The following is a 22,993-nucleotide window of genomic DNA, read 5'->3' as shown; positions in this document are numbered from 1 at the left end:
TATATGTGGCAAGAGATTAAATAGCTATCTTGATATCGTAGTACAAATGAACACAGGACTGGCAATTTGATTGTGCGATGACGTAGCGTTGTTGGGTATCATCACATGAGAAGGGCATGCATGCAGAGCGTATATAATGTTTAATTTGCAGCACGTGAGATGATTCAGTGGATCTTTCTGTTGGTGTCGAAAAGGACTCCTTTCTTAAAGCAAGTTATGATCTTGGTGTACTCCCACGCTATCTCTAATAATTCTCACACTATTGTATTTGTTCTCTTCCTCGTGTGGTCCACTTGATCAGTTTGAGTATTTGCAACCACGTATATATATATATATATATGTATGAAAATTCATGAAGTATGAATGCCTTCAATAACTAGTTGGGAAAAATTGATCTATTTTAGGGACCTAATATCTATTTCATCTCTCTCGGATCGATGGTACCCTAATGGTATATAAGCCAAGTTTTATTTATTAATTTAGACTGGAAACTAATTTTAAATCAGGCTTGATAGACTCGGTCAGGATCAACTTGACAAGACTCAAAATATAAATATGTGAAGTTTAGAGCTGTTGAAGCAAAAGATGAAAAGATCTATGTCTATTCTTGTAATCAAGCTAATTTAATTCATTATTGATTTAATCAAGCTTGCATCAAACTAAAATTAAGCTTCACTTAATATGTTTGACTTTTGCATATCAAATGGCTTATTCTTGCTCTAGCTCGACTCAAAATAGACTTAGAATTAAGACTCTAATTAAAAGAAAATAAATGAAACTTGATTATATAACTTGGTTCAAATTAATTTTAAGTTAATTTGAACGGGCATGGCTCCATCAAGCTCAGCTTAGTTAACACTGCTAGATAGCACACCACATAGCTTCAGATTTCATACATGAACCACTACTTCTCATACAATCTGCATTTCAAAAGCCACAAATTCGCTGACACGTGCCCTAGTTAAACGATGGACCCAGAGTAATCTTCTTGACTAATATCTCGTAATTAAGGAGGGAAGAAGGATTTATGAGATGATGCAATATTTCTCCCACTTGCATCACATGAGAACAACAACAACAGCTTGTTAACATTCTTATCTCTTGGGTTTATCTTTCCAAAGAAAAGTTGATACCCTCTGTCTTCTACTTGGTTTTAAGTGATCTTATTATAAAATTTAAGCTGGAACCACAACAACTTAGCAGCCCTTTGCATGGAAAGCTGACCAACTTCGTTATTTAACGCAAAAATATATACATGACTCAGTGGAGAACATAGAGACCGAAGAATATAGCATTGGAAGAATCTGGTGAAAAGCATATAGGGAGAACAAGATAAGCCAAGCATGATAGCTATATTAATTCCATAATAAGAGTACTGAATTGGATTCGTAAGCTTAAGGTACAAAGGCTAGAGGACAAGTAGCTGCTCCTTTTTTTTTTCCTTTTCGTTTCTTATTTTATTGAGGAAAAAGAGGACAAGTAGCTAGCTTAAAAGATTTCAACTTTCTCAAGGGGAATGCTCTTTTCTCCACTGCAATCCCTGCTATATTTTAAGAAGACATAACAAGAGACAAGCTGTTAGGCTTGAAAGCAAGGAATGTGAGCATGTGCTCGAGGTGCCATGTCCTAAACTTAGAGACAAGGTTAAGCTCCACTTTAGAGTGAGTGCATATACCCAAATGCCCAACAGATGAGGAAGACAAAGGGATGAGGACACTAACTTTGGATGTCGAGCTGTTCAAAAAGGGCAGGAACTTTTGTTAAAGATTCTTCTATCTTTAGGGGTTCTTGCTAGTTCAGAATGGCTGCCCAATCATTGTTTAGGCGTATGAGTCTCCAGTCCAATGTGGGAGAGGACTGTGATAGTTGGAGTTTTGGAGAGAAGGAAGAGTGGAATTTTTCCTTGATTGAAGTTTGAATAGTGTATTTGGTAAGCAGGAGGAACTGCGTTTGTGAAAATGCCAAGAATAAACCAACAAGAAACAAAGATATGTTCTTTTTCTTCTTTTATTTCTTTTAATTTCGGTTTTAATGTTAGTCTTATTTGTATAATAATCAGCATACAATATGACATTCTATGCGCAGCATCAATTGCGTATACTCCCTCTAAGGTACCATTCAGAATTTTATTCCATGCATCACCGGTCTGCATAGTCCCTTCAACGATTGCTAAGTGAGAATATATAGACTATTTCAATTCGATCAGAGGAAAATAGGAAATGATAATTGCAATAGTTGCTTTTTCGCTGATAGGGGGAATTTATATGTGATTTATAGGTGATTAGTCTCATCTCAATTCACCATTAACCTCCTCGCTAATCAAGCATGTTTTAATTTCATTAATAGTAATATAGCTCTGCAATGTGATAGTTGTGATTTTCTAACAGATGATTTTAAATTCTTTCATTATCATATTTGGAGTTTTGAGTTAACAATAATTAAATTTGTCACTATATGTATTTATCCCACTTAATGTGTCTAGTATTCTATATTTTCTTAGGGAAATATATTTTATGCCATGTGATTTTATTCGTGTCATTTTACCTCCTTATAATTATATTTAAATTAAAAAAGTACTATTTTTTAATTATTAATTTATAAGTCAAATTTGAAGATACTCATTAGACAGAGTTGCGGATAATTTAATAAGTTTTCAACACATCTAAATTATTATTTAGATTACAAATATATATATATATATATATAATATTTTTTATATCTTTATTATATAAAATTCAATTGGTATCATGTTAGATGCATAGAAAATTTATCCAGTTATTTATAACTTTGACAAATAATGATTTCAGTTTGAATATAACCATAACACAAATAAAGCTATAAAGAGTGAGTTAAATTTAAACCTAATAATAGGAGGTAAAATATAATTTTCCTTATTCTCTTCTTAGCCGTCCTTCTAAGCACTTTTCTGTAAATTATCAATTTAAATGTAACAGTTGAAAAGAAAAAAGAAAATCTGGAGCACGAGCCTAGCATGTGCCCTACTGTTCCTTTCCCCTCCCTTGTAACCATTACGAGGCGCGTTGAGATTTTTCCAGCATAATGTGGAAAAGGTATATGAACCCAAAACACTAGATCCCTTAAATTCATTTTAACTCTCTCTCTCTCTCTCTCTCTCTCTCTCTCTCTCTCTCTCTCTCTCTCTCTCTCGTCCACCTGCTCCAATTTTTCTCTTTTCTTCTGCAAGGAGAAGGAGTTTGTTGAGCTGACCTCGTAGCCAGAGAACCACCGGACCCCAGACCCCGTCGAACCTCCCGTCCGCAATCTTTTCGTTACCGTACGAGGAGAATCTCGAGAAAAAAGAGAAGCTAAATATTTGAGTAGCTTACTGGATATACTTTAGATATATTATGATAATAATAATAATAGCATTTTGATATTATAAATATACTAAGACATGCATATACTCATGCATCTTTTATTATTTGAGTTATATTAGGTCATTCGGATTGAAGATGAAGTTTATACATTGTATGCAATTTAAATATGTTGGGCATGTCATATGTGATATTAGACACTGCACCACTTGTATATATTGCTAAGTAGATAAATCCTTTCTTAATAGTATTTTTTTACTTAAATAAGATTAGAGTCGGAGTGTATGTATAGTACATATATTGATTTGAAACGGCTTTCATGTGTGGATATTTGATATCGGATGATAGTAAAAAATAATAATTATGAGGTGGAATAGTGCCAAACAATATATAGTGAAAACGGATTGGATTTAATTTGACCCACTATTCAACCTGAGTCGAATTGGATACATGTTAAATAATATATCTAGCTTGAATTCGGATACGGGTCGTAGTTTATTAATTCGTTAAAGTATTCGGATTTAGATTTGAATATGAGTATAGAACTCTCTAATCACCACCATTGTCAGCGGATATCACTCCGCCTCAATCTCTGCTACCTAGGCTATTATGTGTATAGTATAGTGATTCTGATCCGATCCTTTCGACACGAGTACCTTCCAAACCGTGTTTATTATCTCTATCAATACAAGTGGTGCTTCTAAAACCATCCGTCCCTTAGACTCTTGAACATGATTATTTCCTTTGGCTTTTTTTTTTTTCTTTGAAGTACTTAGATTTCTACCTAACACTTTGGTAGAACAGTATGTTATACTGTTATATATATATATGCGTGCGTACATAGTTATATACATATATGCTCCTCTGAAATTAAAGTCATTTCTTAGCCTAATTTGGAGAGAGTAGATCATTGGAGTCGTATATAAATCAGCTTTTAGACTAATCTTCCAACCTTCGGGATGACCGACTCAAAACGAACTAAGAGTAGTAATATTTGAAATGAAAAGAGGACCACTTAATATGTATATTCGCCTTCTTACAATCAGCTCGAATTGCGATTTTTAGTTCCTTATTCCTTATCGATAATTCTGTGCAGGATAATCTTTCTGCCATTGATGTCCTTTCGGCATGCAATCTTGTTAATTACTTTGGGAAGATGGTCCACGGTGGGTTCTGGTGTTGCTCAAATAACACTATATCCTATACTTGTAAAAAGGTGAGTGCATTTATTTGCATCAAAGCATTAGTGTGACATGAAAACCTATGTACGCTGAGATTGCTTGACTTTTGGGATCCCTGAACTAATTCAGAGATCCTAAATTAGTTTGATAGCTAAATTTTTATTTATTTTTTATATTTAATTATATTTACTTTCTAAAATATTAAAATTAAAAAATAAGATTAACAAATCGAATTTGAGGTTTAGTGTCAAATTAAACAAGGCTAAATTTATAAGGTACAATATCAATAGCCTTGTATGGCCATGGAAACATTAGAGACGAGCGACTAAATAGAATGTTTCAGGCACTTTTGGGCTTCCTGTATGTAATTCATTTCTTGCTTATGTTTTGTTTCTTAGATAATGACAATATATTTTTCAGTGCAGTGGATGCGACCTGAATCCCAAGAGCTAGGGCGTTCCATTGTCTGCCTGGTTCAACATTTGCTTCTTCATCAGAACAGGTTGTATATTATGTGTGGGAAGTTTCTTTGATGTTTTTCATATTTTATATAATATCATTGAAATTGCAACTTATACTTGTGTTCATCACAGATTCAAGACAGAACCCCAAGTATGCATCTCCTAGAAGTATGCAATAGATGTGCAGATTTTATGAGTTTATTAGCCGATTTGGTGAATTTTCCTATTTATGCATAGATTCTAATAGTAACTTTATTTTGTATTTGTATTTGATTAAGATTTAATTTTTTTTATCTAGTTTGTGTATTCGATTAAGATTCAATTCTTATTCATATCCATTTAATATCTTATCTATATTCGATAAATATCTCTATCAGCTTAAGTAGAATATTATTTTAAATTTTGCTACCTATCTAATATTTGTATTCGGAGCAAAATTAGAAATCCAAATGTGAGTTTAGCACTATCCAATTCATATACAAGCCTTCTTCACCCTAGTTAGCAATGACGAGTAAGATGAGTAGAACCTTACAATCTAGGGTCATCAATTTGATAATCATAGACTACAGATCGTGTAGTATTGCCAAGTATACACAAATAGATATCTATCCCTCCTTGACATGTGAAGTTAAGTAATTATTTTTGAGATTCTAGGAGAGTATGTGATGTGACTCATGATTTTGCTTTTTGTTACTAAATTGTCAACCATTGTTATTGTATCTCCAAGCTGAATATATTACTATTATTTGAGCATAACATATATTGTTACATTTTTATGATAGTATCTTTAGAGTATATTTATTGAGTTTTATGCTTGTCGTTTTTATATCATATATTTTTTAAATTAGTATACAACATCGAGATTATTGAGGAGCAAGTAAGGTTTAGTTATATTTCAGTTTAATTTTTTTATTATAAATAGGATTAGTTTTATTGTCCATGTATGAGTGTAGCTATATTGAAGACTTGTTGCACTATTTGGTACATTTGGAGTTACTTTGCTTATATTAATTTGGTGATGCTTCTTCGTTTTTTATGCTGGAGTGGTGGAGAAGAGATGAGAATGGCTAGGGTTTGAGTAAATATAGCTTCCAAAGTTTGAGGTTAATATTATGTGAGTAGTTTCGATCTTGAATTTTATTAATAACAATATAGAGAGCGCGTTTAAGCCTATATGGCCATATTTTCTAAAATAGAACTAGTTTAGGGACTCCTAAAATGGTTCAATAATTAAATATCTTTTTTTATATTTTGAAAAAATTTAGACACACGTATGTATCTAAATTCTACACAACGATATCACCCCTTTGCTTAAATAAATGCGGAATAAATATTAAAAATAAAAACAAAGACGAACATCAAGATTTTAACGTGGAAAAACCTAAATGGAAAAAAAAAAAACCACGGATCCAAACTCGGATCAAAACCAATTAGTAAAATTATAAAGTTACAAGACTGACTTATAAAACAACTCGTCAATTTCTATGATTTTGTTTCTCTCAATCTTGCTTAACCCACGATTCATTGCTTCCTGTGATTGATCTCCAATCTCAGTAGCGCTTAAGATTAATCATTCATTTAGATGATCTGTAAGACGAAAGTTTGATGCGATGTAGAAGAGACGGACCTTATTGGTAAAAGAACGATGTAATCTCAAGAATTCTCTTTTAAAAGCATTTACCAACAACCTTAGAGTTAGGGCATCACAATGCTTATATATATTATTAAGATAAGACCAAATCCAAGTCATATTAAAACTCATATAAATCCAGAATTTGCATATTCCGCAAGTGCGTTCGAATGCAGCTCGGGTGTGTTTGAATGGGCTAACTTGTTCTCAGATGCATTGGAACAAGCCCAAGTGCGTTCAAACGCGATGACTTGATTTTCACTAGTTGAGTTCGAATGTGCAGATACACTCCTCTATATGTGTAAACGTGCTGTAAATGTATGCACGTTGCATTCAAACGGCCCTTGACTGCGTTAGAACGACAAAAAGACGTTCTCTGTATTTGCGAATGCCTATGCACTTGTTCGAATGGCCTGAACGTGTTCTCTATATATGTGAACACCTGTGCACGTGTTCTTTGTGTCTGTGAACTCCTATGCATACGTTCGAATGATCTTAATGCATTCTCTGTATTTGTGAGCTCCTGATTGCACATTCGAACACCGCGTTCGAAAGCGATAAGAACATAGTGCGAACATAGAAACTATTCTCCTTTGATCTTAAAATTCTTCAATTTAAATACTTTCAAAACTTATATAAATGCTCATGTGTATATATAAAAATACTTAGAATATTTTGTACACAGTTGTCAACACTAAACATCTAACATATCTAATCAAATTTATTTTTAAAAAACTTAAGACTAAAAAATAAAACTAACTAATCAAATTTAAGAATTAGCCTCTAATCAAACAAAAGGCTATATATCCTGGAGTTATTTTGTTATTACATAAATTAAAAAAAAAGAATGAACAGTTGGTTGCATTGGAAAGCAACGAAATCAGACAACAAGAAGATGTTGATGTCATCCCAGAGCAGAAGTCCTAACTTCCAAGCAAGCATGAGGAAGAGATGACGACATGGACATATGGATACTCTTTAAATTAAGGGGAAGGAGGGGGGGGGGGGGGGGGGGGGGGGGGGGGGATGAAGGAAACGAACAGAAAACTCCAGGTCGGCGGTCTATTCCTTACAGCCGGAAATTATATACATATATATGCATGTGGCGAATAGCTGGTCAACGAATATATATGCATGGTGGTTTCATGGGTTAATTAATATTTCCGAAGGCCATTCCACCTCCATCTGCCTCTTCTCATCTCGAACTTTAACTGACTGCGTTGACACAAAAATCGTCTTGCTCATAACTCGATCCGTCGTTAGTAACTTGGAAGGTCCTGTTACGTGGTGTTGCGGCTTCGCTCATGCATAATAAATAACTATATACTATAGAAAACCAAGCATCTCTAAATTAACCCCTATTTTTCTTTATATTTACTATCTACTAAATCTCATGCGATTAGAACCTGTTATTGAGATTAAAATTACTATTGTACGTCAGAATGATATGTATAAAAATGCATTACTCTACAGCACCATAATACGAGAACTCTTTCTTTTATTAAATTTAGTCATGGGATGCTATTCTTTAAATTTAAAAAAAGAATGTACTTCAATTTTTTTTTAATCTTTTTCTATCTAAAATCACAAGCTTTAAGTCTTAGTTATTACTAACTATCATTATTATATCTCCTTTTAATATACGATCATGCAATAAAAAATTTCAATCTTCCAATATAGGTAGAATGTTCATATTTACTGAAGTTATTTATATCATATATAGTAGTATTATAAATATTTATATTTTTTTAATTAAGTTTGGATAAAAAAGTTAATAGTTTTATATTAGTCTAAACTATAGGCGAAAAGGTAATTTGAATACCCTAAAAATAACGGAAAAAAGGAGTTAAATATAAAATTTTAGAAATAATATTTGATTATAATTTCTGAATAAGGAAGAATTAATAGGTTTTTTTACACTAAATATGCATTATTTATTTATTTTATGGTCAAGCCCACTTTTATGTTTTTTTTTTTGGGGGGGGGGGGGGGTTTGCAGTATATATCAATATAATTTATAATATTATATTTTTAACCATAAACTAAATCAATCACTAATTATGAATTAAAAAAAGTAATTATATATTTCATAGTTACTAATTGTGGAATCCGGATTCTTCTAACATAGTTGTGAAATGTTGTAAAAAGGTGCACATATCCTGCAGTATAAAAAGTAAATAAACATTGATTCAAGAATCGTAAGTATGGATTCTAAGTTACATGTATAAGAAATCTATAAATATATCTACTGAATTCGAAAATAAATATGTAGAATCTAAATTATAGTTACAAAAGTTTACCTTAGCGCATCTTTGTGCATATATTTTCCCGTATATATAATTATGAATCCTAAACAGTATACATTAAGAATCTAAAATATAATTACGAAGCATGAAGTTCTACTTCCGAATTTTATAAATATATCTAAAACTTTATAAATATATTTATAAAATTCAAAGTTGAAATTTTACATAATTTGAAGATGAATATACATGATATATATAAGAAATTTATGAATATTATCTTAATTCATTCTAGAGATGAGATCTTTATTCTCCACAAAGTAGTCAAAATTTTGACTTCATTATACCAAACAAAAATTACTTAATAGTAATATTGTATCATTTATAAAATTTTGCCTTTAACATCTTAGGGTAGTGAAATTATTTAAAATGAGTAAAGAAGGGTATTTTCAATGCTGATCTACTGTTACAGTACCATTTATGTGAAAAATAACTATAGATTAAGTTGTTTATCTAAGTTTTAGATAGGTGAAATAGAAAGAGAAAATTTAATTTGTTAAAAGATTCTTTATTTATACTGAAAAGAAGTATTGTGACGTTGTTACAGTAAAAGAATAGAGAAGTAATTAATATTTTACATCTCCTCTTCACACAGTACATATCTCTTATTTTCTCATGAATATAAAATAAGAAGAGAGATATATAAGTAAAACAGGTGATAGTGATATAAGAGCATTACGATCAATTTATAAATGAAATAGATAAACTTTAAAATTAAAATTAAAATAAATAAGAGTATACAAATTTATAATTTAGATAAATTTACGTGCTCCTTTCCTACAGTGTACTCGAGTCCCGCTCCGTCCCGTCGCGTCCCGTCCCGTCTCAGTTGTGTCAGCTTAGTGGGCTCGATTTCCACCGCCAACTCTCGCATTCAATTCCCCTTCACTTCCTCTCACGCCACCTTCTCACTCTCTCGCTCTCTCCCATGACGAAAAATACTTAAAAAAGAGAGAGCGCGAGGAATGGAAACCATCTCCCGCGTAATCTGTTGCGGCGGTGACGGAAGTAAACTCTCCCTCCGCTCTCTTCTATCCCATTTCTTCGTGGGCTCCTCTATTACTTCAAGATAAGATCGGTTCCCTCTTCTTGGTGTTGTCCTTTGGGTTTCAAGGATCGGAGGAGGAGATGAGGTGTTTGGGGATTTGGGTCTTGCTCGTAGTGGCCAGTGTGGCTCTGGTGCTCCTTTCCTTGAGTGAGAGCAGCGGTGGTGACCCAGGTACTGTGATCCTCCCATCAGGGGTTTTCCTTTTTCTTGGATTGAAAAGAGATAGACTAAGCAGTTGTGGTGTGAAATTTGTGTTGCCATTTTTGTGATTTGACAGGGAAAAAGATTCAGTTTTTCGTATTCTACTTAATTATACAAGCATCTTCTTTCTTTAGGATGTTAGTCCCACATTGAGTACAAAGTGAGATGCAAATGGAATCGTGGGTAATACGGGATTAAGCTAGTAAATGGAATTTGCTAACACCAGACATGTCAAGTTAAAATTTTGGTGTGATTAGACTCCCTATTGTTTAGTCTATCAATTTGTGTCAGAGTGGTTTACTGTAGTAAGAAAATATATTTACTAATTGATTCATTGACTAGATTACTTGGACTATGTAATAGAGGGTTCCCCAAATTTTAGTCTAGCACTTCTATTTGAAATTTAAGAATATCTTTATTTTCCTTATGTCTGACTAGTTTGAATCAAAATATAAATTGTTTCTTTGAATAAAATATTCACTGTGTTTTAATTATACTTCCTTCAGTAGTGTGAATGATAGACTGCCTATAGACATGATCATCACGTGAGCCGGGCCGGGTTTGGGCGGGCTTAAGTATTTGTCCACGGCCCGACCCACCAATCACTTGGGTCGTGTTCGGGCCGGGCTAGAATAGTTTAGCCCGTTACCGCCAGTCGGCTCGTGAGATATCAAGTTGGCCGGGCCAGGCTCTACCGATTAAGATTTTCAGCGGCGAGTTCTCATCGCAAAGAGAAAATTTTCCGGCTTGAAGTCGCTGGTGGCTCGGCCAGCGTGAACACTCGCCAACTCCCTTTGACGAGAAGCACCATCAGAAAGGCCTCGAAGGGTGCCTTCATGACCTCTCGGACGGCAAGAGGCTGGGCGCGGTTGGTAGGCGACGAGCTTGGAGACGTGGATGATGGAGGAGTGCAAGGTGGCGCACGCGTGATTAAAGTGCGTGGGCACCACGGTGCGTCGACGCGCCAAGTCACCGTGGGGGGACGGTGAGGGCCCATGGTCACGGCCTCCCCGGGAGAAGAAGGAGAGTTTATGGTCTACCTCGGTCCCCGCGCTAGTGCTATACAGCGCACTACTTGTGGTCTTGAAGAGTTGTGCCATTGTGGGTGGTGGCCAGCTGTTGCCAATTGGCCACTGCCCACTTGGCCATTTTTTTTATTTTACTCGGGCTGTCGGCCACTTGGCCTTAAAGTGGGATTTTTTAAGAGTTTTATAAAAAACACCCCATATTTCACAATTATTATTATTCACCCAAATTTACACAGCCAGTTGGCCGACTGCGTTCACACCGCGTTCGCATTGCGTTCGAACGTGCTCTCAGGAGTTCACACATACAGAGAATGCATTCAGGCCGTTCGAACGCGAAAACAGGCGTTCGCACAAACAGAAAACGCATTGTAAATAAAAAATTAGAATAAAAATAAATAAAAATAAATGAGCAGATGTAAAAAAATAAATAGTTAAACAAATGAGTAAATAGAAATATTTTTATAATTAAATAAATAGTTACACCAAAATTAGAAGGATTTTTTGTTTGCATCATTATAGAATGAGCACATTCCAACTAGGTTGGCACCTACCCACCTATCTATCATTTATATAATCCATCCATTAATTGTAAAAAATAAAATAAAATTATATTAGTCATTGAGATTTAAAAACTCAAATTCTATATTTTCTATTGCAAAATGGTCGTCTATTTGCGATCTAGATTCGGCAGCATACCAATCTTATAGGCACATCAGCGCTTCAATTATTTTTTTTTCAAAGATGATCTATGTTAATCAATCAATCGCCCACTTGTATTGAAAGTAGGTTCTGAAGGTACAATAGGTATAGGAATGGTCAATATATCACGGGCCATGGCAGCAACAATTAAAAATCTTGTCTCATTTGCCTTACATCGTACTAAAGTATTTATCTCATCCTTACTTACAAAATGATTATAATATGCTTGAAGCTCAGTGATTTCTTTCGACATTCATGAAGTTTTCTTAATTTTAAGTCAGGCGTGCAATGACTTCTTAATACTACCACTTTCAGGAGGAATAACAGAAGAAGGCGTAGAGAAAAAAGAACCATATATAATAGACTAATTATTAAAAAGTCTTTCAAAAAAACTTTTAATAGTTACTGTGCAACAAATATAGTCATCTTGTTTATCTTCATATAAATTATTAAAAATATCAAAAAAGCTAGTCTCTTTTAAGTTGAGGTTTTAGTAAAATGCCAAAACCAATAAGTAAAGGAAAATATTTAAAATATTTAGCATATTTAGTTTTTATTTTTTGTAAAACATTATGTAAAATCCGATCATTTTTAAAAGCAATAAAAAGTTGAATAATATTAATAAGTTGTATACCAACATTCTGTATTTTCCATTCTAAATCAGTAGGATATTCTAGTTTATTATTAATATCTATAGAAACATAAGAAATTATAGCTTTTTGATATTCAAGTACTAATTCTAACATTTCATAAGTATAGTTTAATCCACACCTTTTACATATATTTGTAAATGTTCTCTCTTTTATCATTAAAAATGATATGATGTATAATTTCTCTAATGTTATGAATTAATTTAGCAATTTTTTTAGACCACTTTGTATAATTAAATTCATAATATGACACATCTATTATGTAATAATTCACCATTACAAAGTAAAGAAAAAATTTTCAAAAATTAGAAATTTTGGAATCATTATTAGATGCATTATCAAGAGTGAGAGAAAAAACATTATTTTGGATATTATAACTTGTTGACTTTTGAACAATAGTACGAGAAAGATATTCACCAGTATGACTCTCATCAAGCTTTTGGAAAAGATTATTCGGTTTTGTATTTTTCAATTATCATCAATAAAATGTGTGGTGATATACATAAAAGACCAACGTTGGCATGACGCCTAAATATCACTAGTAAAATAAATTCTAGATTTTAATTTTTCAAAATCTAAAATTAATTTTTATTTTTATTTAGCAAAATATTTTAAAACATCTCTTCTAATTGTATGACGAGAAATTCTTTTGAAAGCCAGATTAAAATCTCTTTGTAAACAACCTTCAAGTTTCGGATCATCACCCATAGCAAAAGGTTTATTTCTACGAATAATATATTTAACTATTTCTTTACGAGCATTTTTATAATTTCATTGAAAATTAGAAATATTTTTGAAAGCACCTTGATTAAGCAACATTTGATCAATATCAAGTTGACCTTTTTTATGCTTGTCTTTAATATGCCTCATTAGGTGAGTAATGCTATTCTTAGTTAATGCAGAAAAATTATGATTACATTGAAGACATTTAGCTCTATAATCTATAACATTATCTTAGTTATCTTTCGTTTCAATTATTTTGAAATACTTCTAAACTTCGGACTTTAATTTCTTAAAACTACTTGATGATGAAACTGAAGTTAGAGTTTTCAGATTAGGTTGAGGTTGAAATGTGGGTGTAGGATTAATTGAATTTTCGCTCTCCAATTGCAATTCTATATGATCATCAAAAGAATCCATATTGGAGAGAATTTGCTAATTTGAAGATAAAATCTTAAAACCTTTAATTTGGAAAGATCTTGAGAGATTAGAAAATTTGAGAATGTGTAATGAATTTAGAAAATTTATCATCTATTTATAAGCATGAGAAAGGTAAAACTTACCAAACTATTCCTATAAACTAGTTTATTTCTGTTAAAAGGGTAAAATAGTAAAAAAAAAAGTGGAGGTCCTATTTTGCTAATTTTCAAAAAAATTTTAGCTATTTTTAGAATATTTTTTACCGTTACATATTTTTTTTAAATATTTCTGGTTTTCTCTGTTTAAAAAAAAAGTATATTAAAAAAAATTAAATTGTACATGGGCTGATATTTGATGGGAGGTGGGCTAAAATATTTAAACAGTACCTGTACTTGGGCTGAATTGTGATGGGAGAGATTGGCTAAAAATATTATAAAACGGTACAATGTACAAAATTTCTTGTTATTTTTCATTGTAGCAGGCGGGCCGAACGGGCGGGCTTTCGAGTCAGGCCAAATGGGCGGGCTTTTGGGTCAGGCTAGGCGGGCAAAGGGTTGGCCCGTTGGTAGTTCGGGCCCGGGCTCGTGTCGGGCCCAAACTGGGTCTGGGCCGGGCACGGGCGGGCTGGGTCCGATGCTCAGGTCTAATTGCTTATGATGCTCTTTGTTTTTTAATCGTTTAATTATAACATCTTGCTGATGCAGGAGTTGCTTCTCACTTGCTTTAAATTTATTATCACTAGGTCAGATAGGTAGCTCATATCTAATAGTCTGATGTGATTTTATAGTCTCAAGAATTCAGAATTTGACATAGAGTATGCCTATTAGAGCTTTGACTGACTGGAAGATTATTAAATGGGAAAATTTGATAACTAATTATAGACCTGATCATCAGGCCCAGCTCGAACTACCAACGGGTGGCACGGGCCAAATCTTTGCCCGCCCGGCCCGGCCTGGAAGCCCGCCCGTTCGACTCGGCTCATCAACCCGCCCGCTCGTTTGGCCCGCCTACTAGAGTGAAAAGTAATGGGAAATTTTGTATACTGTATCGTTTTATAATCTTTTTTGCCCATCTCTCCCATTACAATTCAGCCCAAGTATAAGTACTGTTTAAATTTTTTATCCCACCTCCTCCCATCACATATCAGCCCAACATGTACTATTTAATTTTTTTTTAATGTACTTTTTTTAAAACAGAGAAGAATAAAAATATTTTAAAAAAATATGTAACGGTAAAAAATATTCTAAAAATAGCTTTTTTTTTTAAAATTAGTAAAATAGGACCTTCACTTTTTTTTACCATTTTACCCTTTTAACAGGAATAAACAACTAGTTTATAGGGGTATTTTGGTAATTTTTATCTTTCTCATGCTTATAAATAGATGATAAATTTTCTAAATTCATTATATATTCTCAAATTCTCTAATCTCTCAAGTTCTTTCTAAATTAAAAGTTTCAAGATTTTGTCTTCAAATTAGTAAATTCTCTCCAATATGAATTTGTTTGAGATGATCATATAGAATCGCAATTGGAGGACGGAGATTCAATTAATCCTACACCCACATCTCAACCTCAACCTGATCTGGAAATTCTGGCTTTGACTTCATCATCAGGCAGTTCTAAGAGATTAAAGTCCGAAGTTTAGAAGTATTTTAAAATAATTGAAACGAAAGATAGCTAAGATAATGTTATAGATTGTAGAGCTAAATGTCTTCAATATAATTATGATATTTTTGCATTAGCTAAGAATGACACTACTCACCTAATGAAACATATTAAAGACAAACAAAAAATATGTCAACTTGATATTGGTCAAATGTTGCTTAATCAAGATACTTTCAAAAATATTTCTAATTTTCAATGGAATTATGAAAATGCTCGTAAAGAAATAGTTAAATATATTATTTGTAGAAATAAACATTTTGTTATGGGTGATGATCTGAAACTTGAAGGTTATTTACAAAGAGGTTTTAATCCGGCTTTTAAAAAAGTTTCTCGTCATACAATTAGAAGAGATGTTTTAAAATATTTTGCTGAAGAAAAAGAAAAATTAATTTTAGATTTTGAAAAATTAAAATCTAGAAATTTTTTTACTAGTGATATTTGGACTTCATGCCAACGTTGGTTTTTTATGTGTATAACTGCACATTATATTGATGATAATTGAAAAATATAAAAATAAATAATTTCTTTTCGAAAGCTTGATGAGAGTCATACTGGTGAATATCTTTCTCGTACTATTATTCAAGAGTTAACAAGTTATAATATTCAAAATAAGTTTTTTTCTCTCACTCTTGATAATGCATCTTATAATGATTCCACAATTTCTAATTTTTGATGTTTTCTTTCTTTACTTTGTAATGGTGAATTATTACATAACAGATGTATCTGTCATATTGTGAATTTAATTGTATAAAGGTGTCTAACAAATTATTGAGCTAATTCATAAAAGTAGAGAAATTATATATTATATCATTTTTAATGATAAAAGAGCTAGAACATTTGTAAATATATGTAAAAGGTGGATTAAAAGCTAAAAAACTTCAATTGGATGTACAACATAGATGAAACTCTACTTATGAAATGTTAGAATTAATACTTGAATATCAAAAAGCTATAATTTTTTATGTTTTTTAGATATTAATAATAAACTAGAATGTTCTATTGATTTAGAACGGGAAAATGCAGAAAAAATATGAGATTTTTTAAAAACATTTTTTGATGCTACTGATATGTTATCAAGTTCTTATTCTCCTACAATTACAATCGCTGGTATGCAATTTGTTAATATTATTCAACTTTTTATTGCTTTTAAAAATGATCGGATTTTACATAATGTTTTACAAAAAATGAAAACTAAATATGCTATATATTTTGAATATTTTTATTTATTTATTGATTTTGGCATTTTATTAGAACCTCAACTTAAAGAGATCGGCCTTTTTTGATATTTTTAATAGTTTATATGAAGATAAACAAGATAACTATGTTTCTTGCGCGGTAACTATTAAAAGTTATTTTGAAAGGCCTTTTAATGATTATTTTATTATATATGGTTCTTATTCCTCTGCGTCTTCATCTTTTATTATTTCTCCTGAAAGTAGTAGTACTAAGAAGTCATTACTTGTCCGATTTAAAATGAGAATTTCATCAATGTCGGGGGGTATCACTGAGCTTTAAGCATATTACAATCATTTTGTAAGTGAGGATGAAATAGATACTTTAGTATGGTGAAAGACAAATGAGACGAGATTTTCAATTGTTGTTGCCATGGCCCGTGATATATTGACCATTCCTATGTCTACTATACCTTCAGAATCTGCTTTTAGTATAAGTAGGGGATTGATTGATCAACGTAGATCATGTTTGGGAAAAGAAACAATTAAAGCGCTGATGTGCCTACAAGATTGGTATGCTGCCGAATCTAGATCGTAAATGGACGATCATTTCGTCCATATAGAATTTGAGTTTTTAAATCTCAATGACTAATGTAATTTTGTTTTTTACAATTAATGGATGGATTATGCAAATGATAGATAGGTGGGTAGGTGCCAACCTAGTTGGGATGTGCTCATTCTATAGTGATGCAAAAAAGCAAAAAAAAAAAAAAAGAAATCCTCCTAATTTTGGTGTAACTATTTGTTTAATTATAAAAATATTTCTATTTACTCGTTTGTTTAACTATTTATTTTTTTACATCTGCTCATTTATTTTATTTTATTTTTTTATTTTTTATTTACTTTATTTACAACGCGTTCTCTATATGTGCGAACGCTTGTTTTCGCATTCGAACGATCTGAATGTATTCTCTGTATGTGTAAACTTCTGAGAGCGCGTTCAAACGCGGTGTGAACGTAGTCGGTCAACTGGCTCTATAAATTCGGGTGAACAATAATAATGGTGAAATATGGGGTGATTTTTATAAAACTCTTAAAAAATTTCACTTTGAGGCCAAGTGGTCGACAGCCCAAGTAAAATAAAAAAAAAATGGTCATATGGGCAGTGGCCAACTAGCAACAGTTGGCCACCACCCACAATGGCACAACTTCTCAAGACCACAAGTAGTGCGCTGTATAGCACTAGCGCGGGGACCGGGGTAAACCATACTCTCCTTTTCCCGGGGAGGCCGCGACCATGGGCCCTTGCCGTCCCCCCATGGCGGCTTAGCGCGCCGCCACACCGTGGCGCCCACGCACTTAAATCACGCGTGCGCCATCTTACACTACTCCATCGTCCATGTCTCCGAGCTTGCCGCCTACCGATCACGCCCAGCCTTTCTGATGGTGCTTCTCGCTGGAGGGAGTTGGCGAGTATTTACATGAGCCGAGCCACCGACATGACGTAATCCACTGCGACTTCAAGCCGAAATTTTTTCTCTTTGCGATGAGAACTCGTCGTTGAAAATCTTAATCGGCAAAGCCTGGGCCGGTCCGGCCAACTCGATATCTCACGGGCTGACAGGTGGTAACGGGATAGACTATTCTAGCCTGGTCCGAATCCGGCCCAGCTGGACTTGAGTGATTGATGGGTCGGGCTGTGGACAAATACTTAAGCCCGGTTAGTCCGAAAATCCCGACCCGCCCAATGATCACGTTTAACTAATTATCTTTGAGAGATACGATGATCCTTTGGTTTTCAGGAGGAGAGTCCTCTTTGACGGATATGATGTTGCCTGAGATAGTAGTGATGGTATACCAGTAGCATTTTTATTTCCTTTTTCTTTTTCTTTTTGCAATAAGCATGTTTCAAATTTTTAATACGAGGAGGCTTTAGGAAAACAGAATTTATTGCTATACCTAGGTCAAAATACAGAAAACTTTGATAAAAGCTTCATATATTATCATAAGAGTGTTGGGCTAATTTAGAATTCCATAAGTTTATTTCTCATGTAACGACAAACCATGTTAATTCTACTTTCAGAAATCTTGCTGTCTCGAATCTTTGCATGCGGTAGTGAACATTGAGTAATTTTGCTACGGGAACTTTAAGATGGTAGAACCCACTTACTGTGTATATAACTATATATCATGCAAGATCGCTGTTGACAGTATTCCAGTGGGACTTTTGTGTATGTGAGCTTTACTTTAGTAAGTTATTGAGTCAGTAATTGTTCTAGTATAAAGTCCACTGCTACTGTTATACTTGACCCTAAATGTACCAATTTAACACTGCTACTGGAACTTTGAATTGTTGTAATTTGCTATAGTTTGTTAAATCCACTTTGTCTTACTATGGATACTGTGATTCTCTCCTATTGTCCTATGTTACCGCATAATCTGTAAGGGTGTGTCCTGTTATATATTATTTGTGTTTCAAACTATCTCTCTTTCTCTTTACCTTCCATTTTAGATTTGTCTGCGAGATATTTTCAACTTGATCATTGAAGCAAAAGTTTAAGCAGTCACCTTTTGTTTAGTTTGTTAGTTCACTAATTCTCTCCTTTTAATTGTTACACTAAGAATAGTTGTGCTAGTTGGATCGCTTGTCTTGGCTGGTGCCAGGGTGGTAAGTGTGGCAACATATGTTGTGCCTAGTGTTGGCATGACATGTTGTACTTATGCATGGTCCAAGAGGAAAACTCCTTCACAGAGGATGTAGGGTAGCAAAAGAGAGGGCCCAAGGGAGGTAGAGATGCAGCACAACAGAGGGCTATTATAATTGTATGAGAGTGGGACATATCACTAAAGGAGTGAGGGAGAGGGCAGGGGAATGGAAGAGGTAGGGGGGCATTGTAGGACCGAAGGGTCTTTTGCAATAAGAGATGCTTTCTTTCGCATGTGCCATTCCAACTGGCACATAAATTCATATTCTTGGTATCTAATTGATTGTGTATCTAATAGCAATCTTGACAGGGCAGATTTAATGCTTATGCAAATGTGTGCATACTTGGATGCCAAGAACACGGTCCTTTTCTTTCAACCTAGATTTTAAGTTCTTCGTTTCCTTGAAGTGAAATTATCTTCGAAGCTATTTCATTGTTCAGACTTGGTGGTTGACACTCATTCAGAAATTGGATGTTGCCATCGCAAATTTCTTATTCTGCTATTGCAGTTTTCTTTCATATTTACAATTGGGTATCTATTCGATCTATCAAACGTTTTCACCTGGGGATCTAATGTACACATGTAGTTACCTTTAATGCAGACTTAGTCTATGTAAACCATGGAGCTCTTATGCCTGTACCTGTTGAAGGTGTTCCGACAATAATAACCAATAGAAAATTGAAGGTATGTGTTGGTTACTTGGTTATACATTCACAAAAACTAAGATTGTTATGTGACTGATTTGTTAAATGAACAAATGTATTATTCAATTCCAAATTGTTATTGCCTTTACCCTAGTAAGTTCTTCGCTAAGTAGTGACCTTTTTATCAAAATTTGCTATCATTTGATAAACAAATCATATTCGTCTTTAAACTTCCAAGTACTGCAATATATCTTGGTAGATTAAAGCAAGTTTACCAAATTGGCGGAGATTTTCAAAACATGTTCTTTCCCGAGAATTGATTAGGATTGGTTGGGGCTTTCCTTGATTGCACTTCTAAAGATATGCATAAACTATGGACATGCATATTGCAGGAAATGAATTATGACATGAGAACCAGGACCACAAGCAACTTGGCCAAAGTAAACATGGAAGACTATCCACCTTTCGATCCAAGTCCAAATTCAAAGGCAAGTATAAAAGCTGGACCAATTGAGCATGGAACTCCTCTCATGCCTTACGTCCCACGGCCAACACCTCCAGGCCCCCCCAAGCATGGGTCTCCTTGATCAGACTGGTCTGTTTCGTGTTTAAACTTGTATTATGTAATCCTAGGATACGTAGGGATTGTATGGTTTATATGACTTTTTCTACTTTATATTATGTATCAGTTAATATCTATCTGTTCTTGAATACTTTGAATCAGCAGTGGAGATATCTTCTATCGATGAAGTTGTGGTAATTTGACCTAATTAAGTTCTTAGATGAGTAAAAGTAATGGAAGATGCTTTCTTCACCTCTTAATTATAATGATTATGAGCAGGGTATGTGTCTTACTATTTCTTTTGTATCAAAGAAAAAAATGATGTTAAGGCTGACTTAGTTCAGTCAGGAAGAGAATGTACTTTAATGTGAGGGAAAAGTGGAGCTATGAAACACTTCATATTATAACAAGGTTCTTTCTTCATATTGCTATGCTAGGTTAAAAGACAATCTTAAACAACACTAATATTGTCATGAATTAAAGCAAATGGCTTGTTAGACTATTGTAGATATCTGGACAGATGATTTTGCCTAACTGGCATTAGCATACCTCATTCTATATTTCTCTGCTCTGTATCATATTCACTTAGTTGGCAAGAAATTTGTGATGTAAGAAGGAATTAGACAACTCTTCCATCTCTCTCTAGAAAATGTTAAGGTTTTATTTTTTGGGAAAATTATAATTAACTCGATGTGGTTTAGCCTAATTTTAACTCATCTCTTGTATTTCAAAATTTAAGCATCTGTGGTCCATGTCAAATTGCAGCTGTTAGTCAACTGATAATTGGGATAGAAAAAGGTTTAATTACCCTCACAAAAGATAGATTGATTTGAAGATGATAGGTATGGTTTGGTATTTTGTAATCTATTTATGGCGAGAAATATTAGCGCTAATGATATACCAATGCTATTGGATGGTTTTTAATAATTGCAGTTTGGTATAGATTGCAGTAGAGTTAAGTGCTTAATTTAAGTTAAAATCAAAGTAAACCACATTGAGGTCAATTATGATTTATTTTGAATATTATTTTTAATACTCTGAGAGATAAGATAGATGATAGATTTGAATCCTATGTCTCAGAAGGAAAATAAAAAGTTTGAATGCGGGTTTTAAGTATGTCATGAGATAGAAGAAATTTATACTGATTGGAGAGGGATTTGAATTAGTCTCTTATTATTTTGAAATAGATTTAAATCTAATTTAAATTTAATCTCTTATTAAATAGTTATCTTTCACATTCAATCAGAGAAATGAGATGTTTTTGGGAAAATAGGACATGCATACATAACTACTACTTAAATAATTTTCTAGTCCTTAAATATGTAATTAAAGGGGTACTAAGAAATTGATATTGGATATAAAAGAGAGAAACCGGCTATATTTATAGCATTATATATGAATTAGAAGTGGAGAGTAGCCCCCAAACTCCAGCCAAAACCTTTCCTCCTGCCACAATGGAGCCCAATTGCCACTACAGACCTTCCCCATTGTAGCAGCGTTGCTAGAGCAGGCCCTAAGATGTTGTCTGAACATCTTGCACGAACTAATTGGGACCCAAGACTAGTTGAATAACCTGTTGGGCTTACATCAGTTGATTGAGTCAAATCTACATGTAGCCCGAGTATGATGTGTGCAAGACACGTGGGCCCACGAGCGTGACATGAGTCAAAAGGTCTAGCTCGTATATTAGTCATCTTTAAGCTGTCAAAATAAACGAGTGGCTTGGGCTCGGCTTGACTAAAGCTCGAGCCTAGCTCGACTAGAGATGAGCTGAGCTTGAGCAGAATTAGAAAGCTCTAAATCAATTTTGAGTTGAGCTTGAACCGGAGCCGGGTCACTCATACTCGATTCGATAGACTTAGTATACGAGGGATTCTTAAATTATAAATCATAGCCTCAACTCCCAAGTTTCAATTCCCAAACATAGCTGCTCAACTCTCCCTAGCTCTCCATCAGTCCTCACTCACTCGATTGCTTCGATTGTCGGCCCGTCACCTCGTCCTTCTCCAACGCCGACTCGTCTCGTCCTCATTCGACAAGCCGGCTCCTCCTCTCCTCCTCAGGTCTCTGCCCCATGCTTATCTTCCTCCTCAACCGCTGCCCCGTGCTCGTCCTTTTCCTTAAGCTGCTGCCTCATCCTTCTCCATCGTTGACCTGTCACCTCGTCCTTCTCCATCATCGGCTCGCCTCCTCCTCTTTCAATAAGTTGGCTCCTCCTCCGTATCCTCCTCCTCAAGCCACCGCCTCGTGCTCATCTTCCTCCTCAAGTGGCTGCCCCATGCTTGTCTTCCTCCTTTAGCCACTGCCTCGTCGTCGTCATCCTCCTCGTATAGCTTAAACAGGTTGTGGCTCGGCTCGGACTCGATCTGGCTCAACTTAAATAAGGTTTGATAATATGCTCAATTCAGGCAAGGTCTGGCCCAGCTTGAGTTAGAGCCAGCTTGCTCAAGCTTAGCCCGTTTACACCCCTAGTCATCTTGAGAATAAGGTGTCGAAAACATAGTGGATTATTATGATCCATCCACATGGGTCAAGTCAATTGAGTCTAGTCTGGTTAATTAATTTTACT

General features: G+C 34.1%; 1 protein-coding gene across 1 annotated transcript; it reads left to right on the top strand.

The window, feature by feature from the left end:
* Positions 1-9,851: 9,851 nt before the first annotated feature.
* On the top strand, positions 9,852-20,612 carry LOC140774657 (uncharacterized). The gene is made up of 3 exons (XM_073117733.1): positions 9,852-10,129; positions 19,820-19,902; positions 20,255-20,612. Exons 1-3 carry the CDS (start codon positions 10,039-10,041, stop codon positions 20,447-20,449), a joined length of 369 nt encoding a protein of 122 aa, XP_072973834.1. The 5' UTR covers positions 9,852-10,038; the 3' UTR covers positions 20,450-20,612.
* The last annotated feature ends 2,381 nt before the right edge of the window (positions 20,613-22,993 follow it).

The sequence above is a fragment of the Typha angustifolia genome, chromosome 13 (genome assembly GCF_048772165.1).
Source record: "Typha angustifolia cultivar Huaian chromosome 13, ASM4877216v1, whole genome shotgun sequence".
In the NCBI taxonomy this organism is placed as follows: Eukaryota; Viridiplantae; Streptophyta; class Magnoliopsida; order Poales; family Typhaceae; genus Typha; species Typha angustifolia.
Note: the sequence above shows the minus strand (reverse complement) of the source record. Positions and strands in the feature narration are given on the sequence as shown.